General features: G+C 36.2%; 1 protein-coding gene across 2 annotated transcripts; it reads left to right on the forward strand.

Annotated features, from left to right (window-relative positions):
• On the forward strand, window positions 724-9,675 carry LOC107624190 (membrane magnesium transporter-like). Of its 2 annotated transcripts, XM_016326672.2 has the most exons (6): window positions 726-873; window positions 1,751-1,766; window positions 7,804-7,980; window positions 8,069-8,121; window positions 8,203-8,303; window positions 9,351-9,675. In XM_016326672.2, exons 3-6 carry the CDS (start codon window positions 7,908-7,910, stop codon window positions 9,442-9,444), a joined length of 321 nt encoding a protein of 106 aa, XP_016182158.1. In that variant the 5' UTR covers window positions 726-873; window positions 1,751-1,766; window positions 7,804-7,907; the 3' UTR covers window positions 9,445-9,675. The 2 variants fall into 2 exon arrangements, with proteins under 2 accessions (XP_016182156.1, XP_016182158.1); XM_016326670.2 differs by having other exon boundaries at window positions 724-873; window positions 8,069-8,303.

The raw sequence follows: 22,529 nt of genomic DNA on the forward strand, positions 1-22,529 counted from the left end.
ATCAATTGATCACCATCAGCTTTGGCACAGCAAATGTCGGTACTTTGGAGGCAACAAAAGAAAAGCACGTGTCTTCTACTTCAAAGTGCCACATATTTTCAGCATCAGAAGAAAAAAAACATTTTCAGCACCTTAGCAATGGCCAATGAATAAATCAGGGGCAAACCCCAAAATACCTCTATCACTACGCTACCGTACCCGGTTCTCTAAAGTATTCACGCTTATCAATTAAATATGGAGTTAAATCTCAATTTGACCCTTAAAATTTAGTCCGATACTTAGAATGATCCCTATAATTTTGTTGATTCCAATTAGAATTTTTAAATTTGCAATTGTGGCTCTAGGTTGCCTCTGCAATCATCTTCGTCAGCAGAATGTTGATCTGATGCAATTACATGACATAGTAGACACTACTTAAACGACGGCGTATTGGTTTTGCTCCCAAACCCTTTGGAAACCATGTCGTTTCAGTTTTTTGTGGGTTAAAACTCTCTTTCTTTCTACTAGGACGATCATAAGTTGTGTCCATCATATCATACAATTGCGCTAGATCAGCATTCTGATGACAGAGATGATCGCAGGGGTAAGCTAGAGCCACAATTACAAATTTATGGGTTCTAATTGAGACCAACAAAATTATGGGATCATTTCAAGCCAAATTTCAGGAGTCAAATTAAGATTTAACTCGTCAAATACCCCCTGTTCCAAATCTCAAATCTTCTTCCACGGCAGCCTCTTCATTCTCCGTCATCCTTTGAGCTCGTCGCCGATCCTCTCTCCTCCCGCCGCTTTTCTATCCACCAGCATCCTCCACCCCGCCTGCAAAATCTACTGCCGGCACTGCAACAAAAACTGCCTCCTTCAGAAACTTAGGTATGCGTTCCTGTTCTCATCTTCTATTAGTTATTCTTTCACTTTCTAGAACTTAAATTTGTGTCTCTTGTTTTATTTTATCCAAATACTAGTTATTTTTTTCTCTTCCTCTGCAAATTGAATTTATTTATTTTAAACTATGGTATTTTGTACAGTGTTTTGAGTTCTTTTCTAGAATTTCAAAACTTTGGCAATAGAATTTCCCTAATGGAATGGACATTGATTGTGTGTTTCTTCTACTTTCTCTGGCTCCTGATATATTGATTTCTGATTAATTGATTATTGAATATTGATCACTTGATCAGTTAACTATATTGCTAGTTCAATTTTAAAATTTTTTTGTTCGTCTATCTTTTTTATTAGATTAGTTCTGGTTTTGCCTCTTTGTGAATGGAGGAAAAATGATAGGGTGCGAATAATGTTATAAAGGTTTTAAATCCGCAAATTGGGTTAGGGTGAAGTTTAAATGGACCTTATTCTACTCATTGCTAGCCCTATTTGAGGTTCTGTTTTTCATCGAAACCTAACAGATTTGTTTATGCCATATTCAGTTTTCTATGTTCTATTGTTTATTTCTTGTGCTAGATTCGATTGGGGTTTAGAACCAGTGGGCAATTAGAACTTCTAACTTATTTTTAATTTTTCAATCTTTTTTTATTGTTTTTATAGCCTGGTGTAAATCCGGTTTTAATTTGACACGGCTTGATCAGGTCTATTGAATTAGAGTCTTGAAAATAAACCCAGTCAATATTTTGGTTCGGTCGTTTAGATCAAAGCAAACCCAGCTTCACTTTAACGCATATAGGCCCTGTTTTTACTTTTTATTCAACGCAAAGATGATGGTAACTTGTCTTGGTTTGTGTGGTTGTGTGGGCAGCTTGGTTACACAGTAGGACGGTGCGGTAATTTACAACCACACTTACTAACCGGCAAGTGCACTGGGTCGTACCAAGTAATACCTTACGTGAGTAAGGGTCGATCCCATGAGGATTGATAGATTAAGAAACAATAGCGTTTGATAGGATTAGTTAGACAAACAGAAAATAATGTTTGGGAGTTCAAAAGACATTAAACAATATTAAAATATTAAAGACAGGCAGATAAATAAATTGGGAATAAAATATGGAGAAAATAGTTAAGGTTTCAGAGTTATTTATTTTTCCGGATTAACTTTTCTTACTAACTAATTTAATTATGCAGGATTTAATTCATGGCAAACTATATATGACTAGACCCTAATTTCTTAGACCTTCCTAGTCTCCTCTAAAATTCATTAACTGCCAATTCCTTGGTCAATTAATTCCAATTAGAGGGTGATAATCAAATTCCAGTTTATATGCCACAAAAACTCTAATTACCCAAAAATAAAAGGATTATATGTCACGTATCCCATTAAGTCCATATAATTAAAATTTAGGAGAATATGTTTTCAAGCTGTTGTTCAAGTAAAGAGCTTTTCCAAGTTTTACAAGAACTCAAATAGAAAGAGGGTCATACTTCCGTTCCACCCAAATTCATAAAATAAAGAGCGAAGACAATTCTTAAATATAAATCCATACATAAATTAAAATAGAAAAAGTAATAAAATCAATCCATACAAATAGACAGAGCTCCTAACTTTAACAGTGGAGGTTTAGTTGCTCATAGAAAAGAAAGAAAATTAGGATTGTCAGTTATGTTCCCCTGATGGGATGAGGTGGAATCTCCCCCGGACCTCTAAAAAGGAAGGAAAGCCTCTTCCTTTTATAACTAATCCTAATAAATTTAAAATCTAATATCTAAAACTAAAAATTAAAATAATATCTTTTTCCTAATTTAAGATTTGAATTTAAATTTGAATTAATTAACAGATCTTCAGTTGATGGGTAGGGACCACTTGTTCTGTCCATTCTACAGCTTCTAATCTGTGTTTTCTGGGCTAAGAACTGGGTCAAAACAGCCCAGAAATCGCCCCCAGTATTTTTCTACATTTTCTGCACGTGACGCATGTGACGCGTCCGCGTCGTCCACGCGTTCGCGTCATTTGTGCAGATTCCAGTCCACGCGTTCGCGTCAGGCACGCGATCGCGTCATTGTGATTTTCTCCATTCCGCGCGGTCGCATGAGCCATGCGTCCGCGTCGGTATTCGCTGGTCCATCTCCTTGGCTTCTTCTCTTTCTCTGCAGAAACTCCATCAAATTCCGCCAAATGATACTTAAAATAAACAGTATTGCACAAAACTCAAAATAGCATCCATAGTGGCTAAAATATAATTATTTCTTAATTAAACTCAACAAATTAGATGCAAATTCACTAGGAAAAGACGTGCCCAGAGTTCTTAAGCACACTCTTTTTGCTTTGGATCACGACTTTAACCGCTCAGTCTCAAGCTTTTCACTTGACACCTTCACGCTACAAGCACATAGTTAGGGACAACTTGATTTAGCCGCTTAGGCCAGGATTTTATTCCCTTGGGCCCTCCTATCCATTAATGCTCAAAGTCTTGGATCCTTTTTACCCTTTGCCTTTTAGTTTAAAGGGTTATTGGCTTTTTCTGCTTGCTTTTTCTTTCTTCTTTTTTTTTCTTTTTTTTCTTTTTTTTTTTGCAAGCTTTGTGTTTTTCACTGCTTTTTCTTGCTTCAAGAATCAATTTTATGATTTTTCAGATTATCAATAACATTTCTCATTTTTCATCATTCTTTCAAGAGCCAACAATTTTAACATTCTTAAACTTTACTATAAAAAATATACACTGTTCATGTCATGCATTCAGAATCACAGAAAATACCACCACATTTAAGTAAATCAGATTATTCTTAAAATTAACTCAATTTCTCATGCAATACATCACTTCTTTTTCTTTTCTTTTTAGATTCAAGTTCAGTGAGTGGTACATGAAACATCTTTTCAGCATTAAAGCAATTAAAAGAAAACTAAACTAGTCCTAGGATTCTAACTAATAAAGGATCATGCAACAAACAAAGCAAGATAGCAGAAAACCGGAACATAACATAGACAAAGAGGGGAGGAATAAAAATGAAAGGAACACAACCACCTTAGTTATCCTAGCGGACGTTTTATTTTTCAGGTTGTGCTCCTCAGTAAAGATGATTCGCCTCCATTTTTGTGCCATAGGAATAAACAGAAAACCTTTAAGCGAAGCATCAACACCAAACTTAAAGGTTTGCTTGTCCTCAAGCAAACAAGAACTGAAAATAGAAGAGAAAAATATTAAGATAAAAAAAAAATAAAAGGATAAGAGAATAAGAGAGAATTAGGATTGGGAGAGAGAGGGAAAGAAAACTGGGCGGCGCAAGCGACGCGTTTGCGTGGGGCACGCGGTCGCGCGCATTGCTCTTATACGGATTGACGCGATCGCGTCGGTCACATGGTTGCGTGACCCAGTTTGTGCTTCTGGCGCGAGTGCAGCCTCGCGCCAGCACAACTCTCTGTTCAAATTGATATAATTGCCAAAATTGGGGTGACACGATCGCATGGGGCATGCGATCGCGCGAGTGGGAAGTTAATGGGGTACGACGCGGCCGCGTGGGGCATGTGGTCGCGTGAAGGGAATTGCGCGTCCAGCGCCAGTCCAGCACCACTCTAGCACAACTTTCAGCTGTGCACTCGTTTTACGTCGAAAATCAGGGCACGCGGCCGCGTGGGACGAATTGTGCTATTGGCACGCCTCCAGCCACGCTCCAACGTGACTCTCTGTTCGTTTTTATTTTTCTCTTCTCCCCTTGCGACGCGAACGCGTCGCTGATGCGGTCGCGTCGCGTAGCATTTTTTTTTTCTAGCTTGAGGTGGTCGGTTCCTAGAAGAACATAGCTGCATGATCAGAGAATTAGTAAGAACTTAATAAAAATCAACTAAGTAAGAAAACTACTATTACGAAAAACAACTAAGAATGAAAAAGAACGATCATACCACGGTGGGTTGTCTCCCACCAAGCACTTTTAGTTAAAGTCCTTAAGTTAGACATGTTGTGAGCTTCCTTGTCATGGTGGCTTGTGCTTGTACTGATCCAGGAATCTCCACCAATGTTTGTAATTCCAATGGCTACCGGGATCCCAAACTAGGCGCATAAAGCCTTTGAGCAAGTTGAAACAAGTGACAAGGCCCCAAGAGTGTTGATTGTGGGAATGAATTTCAGGGTCCTAAACCTTGCTTTTACACCCGTCTTCTTGTGGATCACCATTGTTCCCATCGGGGTGGCAAGCGATCTGAATTCTCACAGAGACATCCAAACAACCTTCTAGGCCCATTCAAATTAGCTCTACACCAATTCTTGCACTTCAATTCGGAGCATGCAACCATATTGAACCTTGCTTGACAACTCTTACCACTGACCATCTTCCTCTTACTCTTAATGCCACAAAGAGCTCTAAGTTGACCATCCGTCTCCAGTAGCCCATATTCAAGTGGGAATGTAAATGTTAAAGATAGGAATTTTACCCACTTGGATGTTGTATTGGATGGTGATGGCTTTGGAAGAGGTCTTCAAAGCTCCACTCCCTTATGTTCTTCTTTGAATTCTTCCACTTCTTTGCAGGCTTCCTCAATTTCAACCTCTTCCTCTTGGTGACTGTCTTCTAATGCAATCTCTGCTTCATTGCTTACCAAAGGCATAGGAGGTTTTGCATCTTCCTCCTTTGTGGGTGCATCTTCCTCCTTTGTTTTCGCATCTTCCTCTTCTTCCGTGTGTGAGGATGGAAAGTTCTCTAATGCACTGGAGTATAAACTCCTTTGATTGATTTCCTCACTTTCTTCCATAGGATTTTGAATTGTATCTTTTGGGAAGGAATTTGCTTGTTCCTCTTCCTAGTACTTGATAATCGACTGCATATGCTTCTCTATATTTTTGACACTTGTCTTTATATCATGTAAGCATTCTTTCATGAGAAGCTCAAGATCTGATGGTATTTGAGATGAATAAGAAGGAGGTGATGGTTCTTGATAAGTGTAAAAAGAGGATGGTTCTTGGTATGGATAGGGAGATAGTGGCTCTTGATATGGGTAGAAAGATGATGGTTCATGATACGAATAGAGAGGTGGTGGTTTTTGATATGAATATGGAGGTGGTGGCTCTTGATAGTTGGAACATGGAGCACTGAGGTTTCTTTGGTTTTGACCTTACCAACCAAAATTTGGGTAGTTTCCCCATTCATAAGGATATGAATCACTACTCGGGTGTGAGTAGTAACCCATATGATCTCTCTCCATTATTTTTCCTTAGCACAACACACCAAAAAGAATTAAACGCACCATGTGGTAAACATGACAGCAAAGAAAAAAGAACAAAATTCTAAAAATTAAAATAAAAAAAATATAAAATAAAACTAACTAGGAAACACTAAACTTGATCTCAGATATTAAAAAAAAATATATTAGTGCTATTTATTTATTTAAATTTTTTTTATATATAAAATTAAAATTAAAACGTCTAATCTAAACAATCAAACAACTAATAGTTGTTAATCACAGTCAATCCCCGGCAACGGCGCCAAAAACTTGGTGCGGTAATTTACAACCACACTTACTAACCGGCAAGTGCACCGGGTCGTACCAAGTAATACCTTACGTGAGTAAGGGTCGATCCCACAAGAATTGATGGATTAAGCAACAATAGCGTTTGATAGGATTAGTTAGACAAACAGAAAATAATGTTTGGGAGTTCAAAAGACATTAAACAATATTAAAAATATTAAAGACAGGCAGATAAATAAATTGGGAATACAATATGGAGAAAATAGTTAAGGTTTCAGAGTTATTTATTTTTCCGGATTAACTTTTCTTACTAACTAATTTAATTATGCAGGATTTAATTCATGGCAAACTATATATGAGTAGACCTTAATTCCTTAGACCTTCCTAGTCTCCTCTAAAATTCATTAACTGCCAATTTCTTGGTCAATTAATTTCAATTAGAGGGTGATAATCAAATTCCAGTTTATATGCCACAAAAACTCTAATTACCCAAAAATAAAAAGATTATATGTCACGTATCCCGTTAAGTCCAAATAATTAAAATTTAGGAGAATATGTTTTCAACCTGTTGTTCAAGTAAAGAGCTTTTCCAAGTTTTACAAGAACTTAAATAGAAAGAGGGTCATACTTCCGTTCCACCCAAATTCATAAAATAAAGAGCGAAGACAATTCTTAAATATAAATCCATACATAAATTAAAATAGAAAAAGTAATAAAATCAATTCATACAAATAGACAGATCTCCTAACCTTAACAGTGGAGGTTTAGTTGCTCATAGAAAAGAAAGAAAATTAGAATTGTCAGTTATGTTCCCCTGATGGGATGAAGGTGGAATCTCCCCGGACCTCTAAAAAGGAAGGAAAGCCTCTTCCTTTTATAACTAATCCTAATAAATTTAAAATCTAATATCTAAAGCTAAAAATTAAAATAATATCTTTTCCTAATTTAATATTTGAATTTAAATTTGAATTAATTAACAGATCTTCAGTTGATGGGTAGGGACCACTTGTTCTGTCCATTCTTCAGCTTTTAATATGTGTTTTCTGGGCTAAGAACTGGGTCAAAACAGCCCAAAAATCGCCCCCAGCGTTTTTCTACATTTTCTGCACGTGGCGCATATGACGCATCCGCGTCGTCCACGCGTTCACGTCATTTGTGCAGATTTCAGTCCACGCGTTCGCGTCAGGAACGCGATCGCGTCATTGTGATTTTCTCCATTCCGCGCGGTCGCATGAGCCATGTGTCCGCGTCGGTATTCGCTTGTCATCTCCTTGGCTTCTTCTTTTTCTCTGCAGAAACTCCATCAAATTCTGCCAAATGCTACCTAAAATAAACAGTATTGCACAAAACTTTCAAAATAGCATCCATAGTGGCTAAAATATAATTATTTCTTAATTAAACTTAACAAATTAAATGCAAATTCACTGGAAAAAGATAGACAAGATCCTCACGGATCATACGACAGCCACCGGGGTTGGGCATCTGGCGATTTACACATACCTCTCACAGTCCAAAACCTCAGAATTCATCAAGTAGATCGATCTGCATTGTCGCCCTCCGAATCATGGCTTTAGGTTTTGCCATCGGAGTCTTCGGTGTTCTCATTCTTTTTCACGCCGCTCATTCAACCATCCAATGTATATATATCCCTTCAAACATATCATTTCCTTTCTCTATTTTAACCTTCTTCAATGGAATCTAATTCTGGTTTTGATTTTGTTGTAGATAGGGGTTTGCTCAAGATCACCGAAGAAGAGTTTTCAGGGCCTCCCTTCAATGTAATAATTACTCTTTCATCTTTGAATCTTCTTGCAATGATGCGTTTTTTATTATCCAATTTATGGTTTTTGGGATCGCAGGTGGTAACTGAGCTATCTCTGGGGCTAGTTCTTTGTATGTGGGCTGCGTTAACTGTGCCGGGGAAGTTTCTGTCCATACACCCAGATTCTGAGGAGAATAGGTAATTTAATTCATTCTTTTTTGTTTCATGTGAGTGCTAGATTCTAGTGAGTTTTAAGTAGTTTGTGCTTGATTTCATTTTGCTATCATGATGATTTGCTAATTAATTATTATAAGATGGGCCGTTGAAGTGGTTCATATAGGTTTAATTTGTTTCCAACACAAAAGCTATGATATAATTAAAGTTCTGTCGGTTGCTGGCTATTTTCTGAGTTGAGGCTTTAGTTGGCAGAGAGCACCATGATAGTCAAGGAATGGAAATATAGAGAATAATATGGGGGATGTAAATAGAATAGGTCTAGTTGACGCCAGGGTTTAAAAGAGAGGTGAATATACCGCCGGAAAATAAATCTGACTTTGGAGCGGCATTGCTGTGAGAATTTGGGTTGTTATAGTTGCAATTCAGTTTAAGTTTGGTCTAACTTGATCAATTGATCTTATTCAGCCGCTTCATTTATAGGTTATCTTTGTCTTCCACTGTACTTAATAGAGAGGGATAGTAGGTTTTTATGTTAAAGGTGACTTGACTCTTGAGAAACATATAATCCCACCTTATGCATTTTCCGTGAGGAGTGAAAAGCCAAACAGAAAGGGAAAAAACAGATTCAACTTTTCCTGTTTATTTACACAAATCAAATCCAGAGTGTCCTACCATTCCGTGTGTAGCTGGTGGTCTAGGATGGAGGTTCATGTTGTTTTAAATGTTCATTGCATTGCAATTTGCAAGGATCCATTAATTTGCAATGATCAGCGATGTGTTCATTCACAATCTCTCAGTAGATGAAAGGTGGTAGGCAGCTGGCTTTGACAAATATACTCACTATCAACATTTCATCAAGAAGAGAAGAGACAAGGAAGATATCTCACTGTTTCTGCAAAGGAATTTTACATTTGCAAAAGTTTATTATTTCTTCCTTTGTTTATGTTGTGCTGCCCTCATAGTTGAGGCACATGACTACAATATACAATTCTACATACTAGCTGCTGATCAATCTCACATGTTATGAATCATTTGAATCTCAATCAGAGTTTGTCTCCTTTGGTGCAGGATTGTTTCTTTGCCTGCTAACCTTGACTTCATGATCTTCAACCACCGAGGCAAGGTCTTCCCCGTGGAAATGGATTTGAAGCTGAAACAATGATGACTTTAGGATATCCCTCTTTTGAGGATTAAAGATATTTTCCCCGGAACATTTTAGAATTTTGGATTTGAATTTTATAATGTCATTGGTTTATCTAGGTCTCTTTGCACCTTCCTTTTGTAGCTTATATATACTTCAGATTCCTGTACTGGCCGCTTAGCACTTACTGATAATGTTGACATCATATTATCACTTAAATCATTATGAAGAAATAGCTTGCACTTTAACCTTAGTTGTTGTGCACAAGTTTTCTAACCGGAGGAATATTTTTGAAAACGTAGCTCTTCAAGCACCATGTTATTCTTAGAATTTGGCAACATTTTCAAGCTACAATAATAAAGTTTATTTTGGTAGTTGGGAGAGTAGTTGACCTGGAAGCTAAATGTTGATAAATGCCAAAATTTAGGGTCGTCTTTGCAAGTAGTTTCCGAAACACAAGACCTTACAGTTGCTATGACATGATTGATAAATATTTATTAACGCATAATAATTGCATAAGACAGGTAAGATCAAGTCATAACTCATATACAGCAACATGCAATGGGCAAATTTCATAAGGTGATTTAGTAGGTAATTGAAAGATCTTTATATCTACATTAAAAGCAACAATTTGATTTTTGAAATTGGTAGATGAATCAACTGGGAGGGGGAAACAATTGGAATGCGGTGTAATACGGCTCGCGTGGCCCATTTTAACAGAGATGTAATAAACATTAGGTCAAGTTGTAATTGTGTTTCACATGGGACCACATGTTACGTCTAGCCGGATCTCAACTTGTAAAACTGCTGTCCATAAATGCAAAAAATCATAGATAAAAATCTGGAAAAAAAAAAGTTAGATAGTGGACAACATTATATTAAGTACCCAAATAATTCTTCTTAATTCTAATATACCATATATGTACTAATTTGTTCTAGCAATTTGTGATCCTTTTCCAATTTGGGATCAGATGTTCACAATGTCACAAACTGTAATGTTTCTGCTTCAGCACAAAAGCACACATTATCAAACAAAGTAACAATTTGGTTTTAGAAAATTTTAAGAAATACCTCTCAGATAACAAACCAAAGAGTATTAAAATTATATTCATAAGCATGTGCCATGCTGCAAAATTATTTGGGGAATTGAATGGGAAAATCGTGTTTGGGAGGAGGCAAATGTGATAAGTAAAACAGAATAGGTTCCAAGAAACAACGATAGCAAAGTGTTCTTCCATAACATCTTCACTTGATCTTCATTCTTCAAGTGTCTCATTGCTGTCATTTTGGTGCTAAGAGTGAGAGACTTCTGACAAACAAATGAGCTGACCATCTAGAAAGAGAAATAGATCTTTTCAATTTTTTTCTTTTCAATTGTTGTTGTAAAATGTGATTTTTCACTTTACACTATTTAAGTGGAATTAAAAAAAAAATATGAGAAAAGATATTAAACATATAAAATCACACTTGACAATATTAATTTAACCAAAAAAAATTGAGAAAATTTATTCTCGAAATAAAAGTTTATGTTGTCTTTATATGAGTTTGGCTATTTATTTTGATACTAACATCTTAGAAAAATATATAGCATAAAAATAAAAAACTTGGGATGGAAATTTTATAGAAAAGTCATGAAGTTAATTAATTAATATTTAACATAAGTTAAATTGTGTGAATTATATTTTTTTTTATTCCAAAATCACAAGTATATTTCTATTATAAATTTTTATTTTATATAATGTCAGATACTTTTGGCTTAAAATAACATTGACATTTAAGTATTTTAATATCCTGGTTAATTCATTTTCAGAAAATTCATAGAAGTCGCCTTCATCAAAATTTAAATTTGAGTAGAATAATGTTTTTGAATCAAAATCAACTTTTGAAACAAGTATGAATTCCCTTGTAGCAATAAGATTTGCCGGTGAAACTCCAGCTTCTCATCACTTGTACGGAATTCTTGGATAGAGAATTAATTGACAATTTATCATCGCAAGTTTTGTCACCATATTTTTGAGAGGTTAGACAACCTTTTAATGAATTATTAGTTCCAGGTTTGAATTAGATATTTTTTATAAATAAATAAAATAAATATTTAGATCTGTTACACATCTAAGTCTTCTTGTCATCTAAGTCTAACCAAGCAAACCCAATACCAACAAAAACCATTCTCATTAAAAGAACGTGTACACGCGCTCGAAATCCCAAAAAACGTTACCTATCTCTTTGCGCTCTAATATGAAAAACCATTCATATCTCCTACTCAAAACTGCAATAAAGAAATTTGAAATCTCTCTCAAAACCTCTAAAAAATCTTTCAAATTCTCTGCGAAAACTACTGTGAAATTCGGTGGTACGTTTGAGATCAACAAAAAACACAGAAAAATAATAACAAAGATTCCTCAAAGTACTGACAAAACTACTTATTATCAGTTTTTCTTTCGCATTCTCGCATTTCTACTAGTTCGGTTAGAGTTTAGTGGATCGAGTTTGCTCATTTAGTTGATTGAGTTTCTCTAATTCAATTTTTTTTTCTTTTTCTTGTTTTGCTTGAATTTGATGAACTTGTTCATGTATCGTTGTTTAGTTAGTTTTTGTTCAAATCTGAACTAATTTCAGTTCATTTGTGAATTAACTGAGGTTCACTTGTGGCTATTGTTAAGTATTGACCAAACTTTTTATTCCTCAAAAAATTTTGGTTCATTTCTTGTTTAATTTAAGTTCACTTGATTTTGTTTCGCTTGAATTTGCTGAACCTGTTCATGTGTGGTTGTTTATTTAGTTTTTGTTCATTTCTAAACTAATTTTGGTTCATTTATGAATTAATCGAGGTTCGCTTGTGAGTGCTATTAAGTATTGACCAAATTTTTTATTCCTTAATTTAAAAAAGGCTTTTCTACTATTATTTGTATATTTTTGTTTATATTAAACTATTTCGGTGCTGGTGCTATTGTAGGGGATAATTTTCCTAAAAAATTGAGTACAGTAATCTGAATGAGGCGCAGAAGAAAATTATTGACAACTTTAAATGTGCTATTTTGGCATCTTTGATAAAAGCTATCATGGAGATGATTGTTGAAGGGGAGAAAAACTTGCTGAAATTCAAGACAATGTTCATCCTCTTCATTCAGAAATGATTTTTGTTCCCGACAACAATAAGCACAGTCTCCCTAGTCCATAAGCCACATGTCCTTCATGTGGACATAGTCTGACAATGAAATTGGACGTCTCATGTGCTCATCTTCTTGATCAAGGGGATCAAAGCTTAGAAAGCAGGAGAGAAACTTTCAGTTGATGGCTATGTCTTTGTCTTGATGAAAATCTATTTCCATAAATCGATGTTCATTGACGCAGCAGCAGAAGATACTTCTGAGCCACCATGGATGGCGTACTGGACACAGAAGAGGCTGGTCAACAAGATTGCCTTTGAGGCAAAGAATGAAATGGTATGTAAAAAAAATCATTCCCCTTGAAATTTCGATTTAGTTGCTTTTAAATTATTGTGCTAACTAAATAAGTTTCTATTTTAGGACCTCGTAAAAAGAGTAGAGCTGAGGGAGGGAAGAGAAAGAAGAAAAGAAGGAAAACGAAGGGAAAAAAGAAGAAAGAAAAAAAAACCTGTCATCTTGCATTCATCTTTGGAAGAAGAAACTGATTTTGAATATGAGTATATTTCTCACCATGACTTATCAGAAACTATCTATTTATTTTAAGTTATATATTATTATTTTAACAAAACCTTTTTGTATGTATTGTAGAGAAGAAGAAATACAGAAAACACCACCAAAGAAACGAAAACAACCACAAAGAACGACAAAGGAAAAAAGCAAAAAAAAAGAAGATTGTTCAACTGGATTCATCTTCGCAAACCAAAACTGAATCTGAAGATGAGTAAGATTCATAAATTATTACTTTATTGTTATAAATATGTACTCCTTAAACAATTTTGGTTCATTTCTTAGTTTAATATAAGTTCATTTGGTTTCATTTCGCTTTAATTTGCTAATCTTGTTCATATGTGGTTGTTTAGTTAGTTTTTGTTCAAATCTAAACTAATTTTGGTTCATTTGTGAATTAATTGAAGTTCACTTGTGGTTGATCTTGTTCTCAAGTATTGATCAAATTTTTTATTCATTAAACAATTTTAGTTCATTTCTTAGTTTAATTTAGGTTCATTTGGTTTTGTTTCGCTTGAATTACTGAACTAGTTCATGTGTGGTTGTTTAGTTAGTTTTTGTTCAAATCTAAACTAATTTCAATTTATTTGTGAATTAACTGAGATTTACTTGATGCTGCTCTCAAGTATTGAACAACTTTTTTATTTCTTACAAAATTTCAGTTCATTTCTTAGTTTAATTTAGGTTCATTTGGTTTCATTTTGGTTCATTTCTTTTTAAATTAAGGTTCATCCTAATTTTAAATCAAAACTTTTTGTATGAATTTTCAAAAGAGAAGAAATAGAGGAGACAAGTAAAAAGAAAAGAAACGGCAAAAAGAATGAAGAAAAAAAATGACAATCCTGCAAAAAGAAAAGTTGCTCGGGATGAAACACAACGAAATGACTGCGAGTCGACAGACACGTGCTATGATTCATCACAGACATAAGATTCCGTTTCTTATATAAAGTTCTTTTTCTTTCTCTGCTAAGTTTTCCTAAAACCTGATGTAATTTCTTTAGTTTTACTAAATAATATTTATTAGTTTTGGTTAATGAGTAAGTTCTACTTAAAATTCTTTTTATTAGTTTTGATGCTATATCATAATAATTTTGGTTCATTTTGAAACAATTTTTTGTGTAATTTAGCTGCCTTCCAGATCCTCAACAGCAAGCCCCTATAGAAACTTCGACAAGGGAATCAGAGCAAGAAGCTCATGTTAATGAGTAAGTTCTATTAAAATCCTTTTTATTAGTTTTGATGTTATATCATAATACTTTTTGATTATTTTTGAAAACTTTCCTCTGTCATCTTGCAGTCCTCCCTACCTCAGCATTTAGAAGATGACTTTGCTGCACTTTTATTCTCCCTTGGCAAAAATCCACTGAGCTCTACACTAATAATAACACAAATTAAAAGTTTGGTGAAGGTGGTGATGGATGCTGGGGTGCCAGCAACATTTCAATATACGATGAAAACAAGTTCGGAGCTGAGTTTGAGCACCCTTGAAAAGTACAAGACTCCGGTAAAACAAAAAAAAGTAACAGAGGAGCTGAGAAAAAAATGTTATTAGTGGATGACGCATATCAAGACTGACAAAGATGGGTCAAGCAATAAGTTCGATATCATATTCCTATTGGACCACAAATCTCATTTAGAAGAGAGTAGATGCCACTTCTTGTCTCTAAGACCCACAGAACACGTAGAAAATATGGTAAATCTTCTGATATTACATTAACATTAATGATTTTCCTAAAAAGTTATATTTTTATATATCTAATAAATTTTGGTCATATAGGTGGTCTCCGCACTATGTATGTCAACAACAAAAAATGTCACAAATTTGATGAAGAAATATACTATGTTCCAACAGATATTGTGGTAAGCTATCATTAAAGTTTATCACTAACTTTGGTTCATTTTGATTATGTATGGTATGATAAGGGGATTTTATTTCGGTTCATTTTTCAGAATTTCATGTTAGCAAAGCATAACCACAAGTACATTGATCCAGACACTAAGAAGACCTTCCAAATCAGTGAATTTAAGGACTACCACCTTTTCTTGACAAAAAAACCAGCATCTCATCCATTTGTAAGTTGTGATTTTTAAAACTTCTTAAATAATTCTATCATTTGGTATCATTTAGACTGAAATATTCTATTATTTGTCCAAATTTTAGCTGTTTGCACCAATTTGCTATGGAGGCCATCGATGGTTGTGGATTGCTGATGTTCAGAAGAAGGTCTTTCATGTGCTTAACCCCAGAAAAAAAGATCATGTGTCTGTTGAAAGAGTAGCTTTAAATAAATTTATTCTAAGTTATTTACATAATACATATTTTTGTTGTAAGTTATCTCTTATTTCTAGACCTTTTGCTCTAATTAAATTATATCAATCACTTGTTATGTAACACCCTAATTTTTAGCACATCAAGATCGTACTAAAGGCTTAGGCGTTTCTTACCTCGTTACCTTTTTATTTTATACTATCTTTATTTATATCGAGCCTTTGCAAATACGAATTGAAACTTTAATTAAGAAAATGAAAAGTCTTCACTTAAAATCTCTTAATCACAAATATATATATATATATATATATATTCACATAGCAATATATACATAGACTTATTCAAAGATCCTCAACTACAAGTCCTACCCCTATAAAAAGCCAAACAGTAAACGATAAGGGGAAAATAAAATCTAAGATTAAACCAAACATAAAAAGTATGAATACATATATGCATAAAGATTCGTAGTTCAGTCACGGCTCCGTGCCAAGGATTCGTGAACCTGTTGCTGAAAAGAAAATCTATAGGGGGGTGAGAACTTCGTCCTCATAGGTTCTCAGTAGTGACAGTGAATACTATGAGATTAAGGAAATAAGTTGCAAATAATTGCTTTATAACTTTAAAATAATTGCCATTAGAATTCCTCGAAACTTACTTTAAAGACTTTAGTTAGTTCTCTTTAAATTATATTATTCTAAACGAATTCCAGTTACGTCACTCAGTTTTTGAGTTACAGTAATCAGTTCTCGGCTATCTTAATCCTTGACACATACAAGTACCAATAAGCACAAGCACATACGCAACACAAACACACAAACAGTTAACACATAAATCAAATACAAGGAATTCACAAATAACATAGCACAGCATACAGGAACACTCAAGTAATTCACGCAATGCATATGATGAATGCATTTCCTATGCAGGCCATGGGCTCATATGTTAGTTGTCTACCTGCAACCCGACGTTACTCAGAGCGAACACCATATATGGTTTCTTTACTGTGTCAGTCAGACACAATTATCAGCATGGGCAAACCCATGTGGTCGCACGAAACTGGCTCTGCACGTTTCGCACAGATAAACCGACAAGTGTACTGGGTCGTCCAAGTAATACCTCAGGTGAGTGAGGGTCAATCCCACGGAGATTGTTGGTTTGAGCAAGCAATAGATACCTTGCAAATCTTAGTTAGGTGGATAGAAAATATGGTTGTCACGAGAAAAGCATAAAACAGATAAATAAATAAAGCGTTACTAGATAGGTGTGAAATCAATGGTATGAGAACGATTGAGGCTTCGGAGATGCTTCTTCCTTCTGGATCAACTTTTCTCACCATCTACTCCAACTTCTGATTGATTCATTCCATGGCAGGCTGTATATGATTTACACCGGGTCAGCGGTCATTAATTTCCTCTGCTTCAGATCAAACGCCGAGTCAGCGGTCATCCAATCTGAATGGGGGTGAAGCTCTAGCAGTCCATTCCCTTGGTAATCCTACTCAAAATACCACAGATAAGGTCGGATCTTCTAGATCAGAGAACGCTGCTTCATGAATTCTAGCCTATACCACAAAGGCCTTAATCTCCCCGCACCTCGGCTGAACTGATGTCTCGAGAAGTCCCCTACGAAGCCGTGGATTAGTCATCTAAGAGACGTATAATCAAGCTTGTGGTTCAGTACTATCCCGTTAAGGACTCGCAAGAACCCATGTAGAATGAAGATGATTGTCACGGGTCATCCGATTCATAAGTTTGAAGAATGAAGATACATCTTAGAATAGAATCAAGCGTAAATTGACGTAGAATAGTGATATTATTAATTCATAAGAATCAGCAAAGCTCCTAACCTTAACCTTAGAAGGTTAGTAATTCATACTATACATTTTTCAAAAATACAAAAATGCGGGAAAAAGATTGGAGGCCCTAAACAAGGGTGATATTCTCCTATAAATACTAATCTACTAACTAAGGATTACAAAAATAAGATAAACTAGTCTTGTAGTGCGAAAATCCACTTCTGGGGTCCACTTGGTGAGTGTTTCGACTGAGCCAAGGGTGTCTCCACGTGCTAGGACTCCTTAGGGGCATTGAACGCTGGCTTGGGACTCCCTTTTAGGCGTTCGATGCCAGCTGCTCCCCTGTGGGCGTTAGACGCTAGAATGAGGCAGGTGGATGGTGTTGAATGCCAGTTTTGGACCTTCATTTCCAAAGCAAAGTATGGACTATTATCTATTTCTGAAAAGCCCTGGATGTTAGCTTTCCATAGCCATTAAGAGCGTGCCATTTTAGCTTTTGTAGCTCCAAAAAAGCTCCTTTGAGTGCACGGATGTCAGATCCTGAAAAGCATTTGCAGTCCTTTCTCTATTTCTGAATCAGACTTTTGCTCAAGCTCCTCAATTTCAACCAGAAAATATATGAAATCACCATAAAACACACAAACTCAAAGTAGAATCCAAAAATGTGAATTTTGCACTAAAACCTATGAAAACACAATAAAACTTAAACAAAACATAATGAAAACAATATGAAAATGATGCCAAAAAGCGTATAAAATATCCGCTGATCAGAACATCAAACTTAAACTGTTGCTTGTCCCCAAGCAACCAAAAACAAAGTAGGATAAAAAGAAGAGAAGGATACAATAAATTTCAGAGTTTTCAATGAAGCTCAGTTTCAATTAGATGAGCGGGACTAGTAGTTTTTTTCTTCTGAATAGTTTTGGCATATCACTTTCCATTGAAGATCAGAATAATTGGCATCTTTTGGAACTTAGAATCCAGATGATAGACTCTCCTAGTTTAGTTCTTTTTTATTCTTGAACACTGCTTCTTTAGAGTCTTGGCCGTGACCCTAAGCGCTTTGTTTTCCAGTAATACCACTGGATACATAAACACCACAGACACTTAACTAGGTGAACCCTTTCGGATTGTGATTCAGCTTTGCTAGAATCCCCAGCCAATGGTGTCCACAGTTCTGAAGCACACTCTTTTGCTTTGGATCATGACTTTAACTGCTCAGTCTCAAGCTTTTCACTTGACACATTCACACCACAAGCATATAGTTAGGGAAGCAGCTCATTCGAACTGTTTAGGCCAAGATTTCATTTCTTTTAGGCCCTCCTAACCATTGGCTTTTTTCTCTTGCATTTTGGTTTTAAGAGCTATTGGCTTTTTCTTTTTTCTTTTTCTGCTTGCTTCTTTTTTTTTCGCATGCACCTCTATTTTTTTTTCTTTTATTGCTTTTTGCTACTTTTTCTTGCTTCAAGAATTAATTTTTAGATTTTTCAGATTACCAATAATATTTAACTTTTATCATCATTCTTTCAAGAGCCAACATTCTTAACTCCAACATGAAATATGCACTGTTCATTTTTAACTCCAACTTCAACTCATGTGGTCTCAAATGACGCGATGCATAAGCCACTACGTTTCGCTGTTGCATCAACACGCAACCCAAACCTGTAATACCCGGTCTAACCGAAATTAATTAAATAATGAGTTAAGTAGGAGCGAATATGGTTGGAATATTTGGCAATTGGAATTTGATGATTTAAATATGATATTTGGATTCAGTGAATTTTTCTGAGTCGGAAGACATAGTTTTCTACGTAAAAGCGCGCAGTGGAATTTTGATCGGCAGTACCGGCTGAGACCTGTCTAGTACTGCAGCTGAGAAAATTGATTATAAGTAAATAAGATTAAGAAATGAGGAATTATAATTAGGGGAGGTAGAAATATTTGAAGTGCGATTTAGAGCGCTAATCTTAAAGGTTTTGGTCCAAAATTGGGCCAACGGACAAAAACAAGTGAACTGGGCCTAAGTGGGCCCAAGATCCAACATATATAAACATTAGTTATGAGCATTTCAGCTCATTTTACCCTAAAAAGATAGGTTGGGGCGCTGAAATAGAGAAGAGAGAAGAGAAGAGAGAAAACCTAACTCTCTTTGATCTTCAAACCACCATAACTTGAGCTACGGAACTCCGATTGACAAGCCGTTTGCGGCCACGCGTCGCTCTTCTCATCCTCTACAATTATATCTAAGTTTTGTGGTGAGTAATTCACTGTCCTCTGCCCAGTTTTCATTTTTCTCTTCAAATTCAAATTTGGTTTGGGTTTTGAGAAAACCTTGTGATTTTGGTTGTTTAGGAGCACTCTAGTATGAGCCATGGGTGATATTCATCACAAACTTCAGTGGGTAAAGATAAGAAACCCTCCAACCCTTGTGAATTGTCATTTTTATGAGCCCTAGGTTGATGTATGTATGTAATATTGGTTATGTTAGTGCATTTGATGGTTTTGGTGCACAATTGGGAGATTGGTGTTGCTTGAGGAGCTTTGGTGAGGCTTGGGGCTAAGGTTGGTGGAGACTTCCAAAGAAGAGGCTCAATTGATTTGGCTACAAGAGGTACGGTTTAAGTTTCATTTAAGTACCGTGTGGTGTGATGAGACTTCATAGGCTAGATGCCCCTAGGATTAAGTTTGGATTGTGTAAATGGTTGGTGCTAATATGCATAGTTGGTATGTAATGTGAATTAATGATTGGGTTGAGAATTGTGTGGCCTTGAATGCTTGGTGTATTGAAAATTTGATGTATTGGGTAATGAGTATTGATTTGTGGTTTATGCCTTTAAATTATGAAATTGGGCCGGAGGCCGTAAATTTTGGGCCGGAGGCCGCAAAAAGGTAAGGAAGGTAAGTTGATGTGTATTGTATGATGACACAAGTGATTGGATGAATTTCAGATAATGAATATATGAATGATTGGGTTGGTTATTGAATAATGAGGTTTGAGGAGTTGAAGTGTGGAAATTGGTAATTTTGGGTGAAATTGTATAGATGAGGTATGTTTGATTTTGGTTGAGATATATTATGTGGTCATATATGTGAGTATGATTATTGATGCCTTGATGGTATGATAATGCATGAGAGATATGTATGTTGTGATATATGCTTGAGGAATGATTAAGGTTGATTTGTGGGTGAAACCATGTGACAGTGAGTATAATATTGATTATGTGTAATGATGATTGATTGGAAATAGTATTGTTGGAAATTGGGATGAGGAAAGATGTATGACATGTTAATGTGTTTGTAATTTAGCCATTTGTTTGAAATGGGTAAAGATGGTTATATGGCGGTTTTGTGAATCGTGGCAAAGCATTAATGTATGAGTTGAGGAGGCTTGATGTTGGTTTTGGTATATTTTGATTGATTTCAAAAAGGGTTGAAACTAGCATGTTTTGGTTGATTTTAAAAAGGGTTGAAAATGGCTTGTTTTGAAAAGGGCACCTTGCGGTTTTGTATGAAAACATGGTTTTTGGGCATACTTTGATGGGACATAACTTGAACTCTGGATCTTCGTTTTGTGCCAAACTTATTTAGAAGTGAAATTGGATCCGGGATGTCCATGCCGTTCGAAGAACGGGCGAAAAACGATTTAAAATGAGAAAGTTATGTCCGTTAGAAGATTGGGGGTTGAATCTGTGAATTCTGCAGCTTTTAACTTAGAAAATTTTTAGCAGAATGACCCCCCGTGCGTAGGCGCACTTGGCGCGTACGCGCCGTTCTTCGAGAAAGCACCATCCACGCATGCGCGTAGTGTGCGCGAGCGCGTCGATGCGCTGCATCAAATGCCCAGCCATTTTCCAGAGAGTTGTGCCAGAGTTGTGCCAGTTTTGTGCCTGGGGCGCAAGAGCACCCACGCGTACGCTTGGCTGACGCTTGCGCGTCGTTTGGCTATTTTCAACCCACGCGTCCGCACGTATGACGCTTGCACGTCGATGAGTCTTGTGGTCATCCACGCGTGCGCGTGGAGTACGCGTACGCGTGGCCCTGTTTTCATCCCAAAGTTGATTTTTGAGTTTTAAAAGCTAAATCTCATACTTCTAAGCCTCCGATCTCACCCTTATGTATTAAATCATTATGATATGCCTAGTAATGAGAAAGGAGCTAGGGGATGTGGTAACTTGCAAGTGAAGCAAGGGGAAAAGTTATGATCAATGGTGATCAACGATGATTATTTGAGATATGGAGGATGACGGTAGAAGTACTGTGTATGCCATGAGCCGAAGGGCTATATCTATTGATAAATGGCTGGTTCTTGATTGAACCATGAGCCGGATGGCTGAGTTATTGCCGGGTCACGGCAAAGCCATTATTGATTATGGCTGAGTATAAATGCATATATGATTAATGAATGAATGTGTTAAATGGATAATAATGGGAAATGTTGAAATGTGATGTGTAACCCCGGGTAGTAGGCAGTGGCGTTGTCCACTTGCTCCGGGTATGAGACGGAAAAGGATGTTAATGATAAATGAGTTAATTATGCAGTTTTGAATGAATGTAACTCTGATACCTGGGTAGTAGTAAGGGTTGGGGTTCGTCCCACTTGCTCCAGGTTAATGTTTGAGATTTGATAACAATGAGGATTAATAATATGAATTGAGATTGAATGAATATATGTTTGAGATACCTGGGCAGTAGCAAGGGTTGTGGTTCGTCCCGCTTGCTCCGGGTTAATGCTTAAGATACCTGGGCAGTAGCAAGGGTTGTGGTTCATCCCACTTGCTCCAGGTCAGAGATTGTGACACCTGGGTAGTAGCGGCAGTAGTGGTGAATCCACTCGCTCCAGGTTGAGCTTTTAACGATTGCATGATGATGATGATTTTTGAATGAGATAATTTGAGCCCCCTGGGTAGACGCAGTGATGTGATTTCACTAGCTCCAGGCGAGGGTATGATGTATTGATATAGAGTTGCTGAGGCAGAACAACTGGTGATGGTTTTTCTTATGATTCTGAGTCTGATTCGTGGAAAAATCAGCGAGTTGGGAAACATGTGTAACATGAACTAGATTTAGTATCCCCTTACGACAGATGCCTATTTATGGATTAGTGAGAATCTAGGCTGGATACTTGGTGAAAAGGAGTTTAGGATGCTTAGTGAGTTTTTATTGCAGTGCATTGTATTTATTTGGCACTTTTACCGTACTAGGAACCCATGGGCCCGGGGTTCTCATTCCGTATATATCTCTTGTTTTTCATATACAGGTTCAGGTACTCAAAAGTGAGCGGCGGTTCGTCTGAGAGACGGCGAAGATATTTATTTTCTCCACTTTGTGTTTTTCTTAGAATCTCTCCACCTTTGTTTTGAAAAGA

This window comes from Arachis ipaensis, chromosome B10 (genome assembly GCF_000816755.2).
Source record: "Arachis ipaensis cultivar K30076 chromosome B10, Araip1.1, whole genome shotgun sequence".
Lineage (NCBI taxonomy): Eukaryota > Viridiplantae > Streptophyta > Magnoliopsida > Fabales > Fabaceae > Arachis > Arachis ipaensis.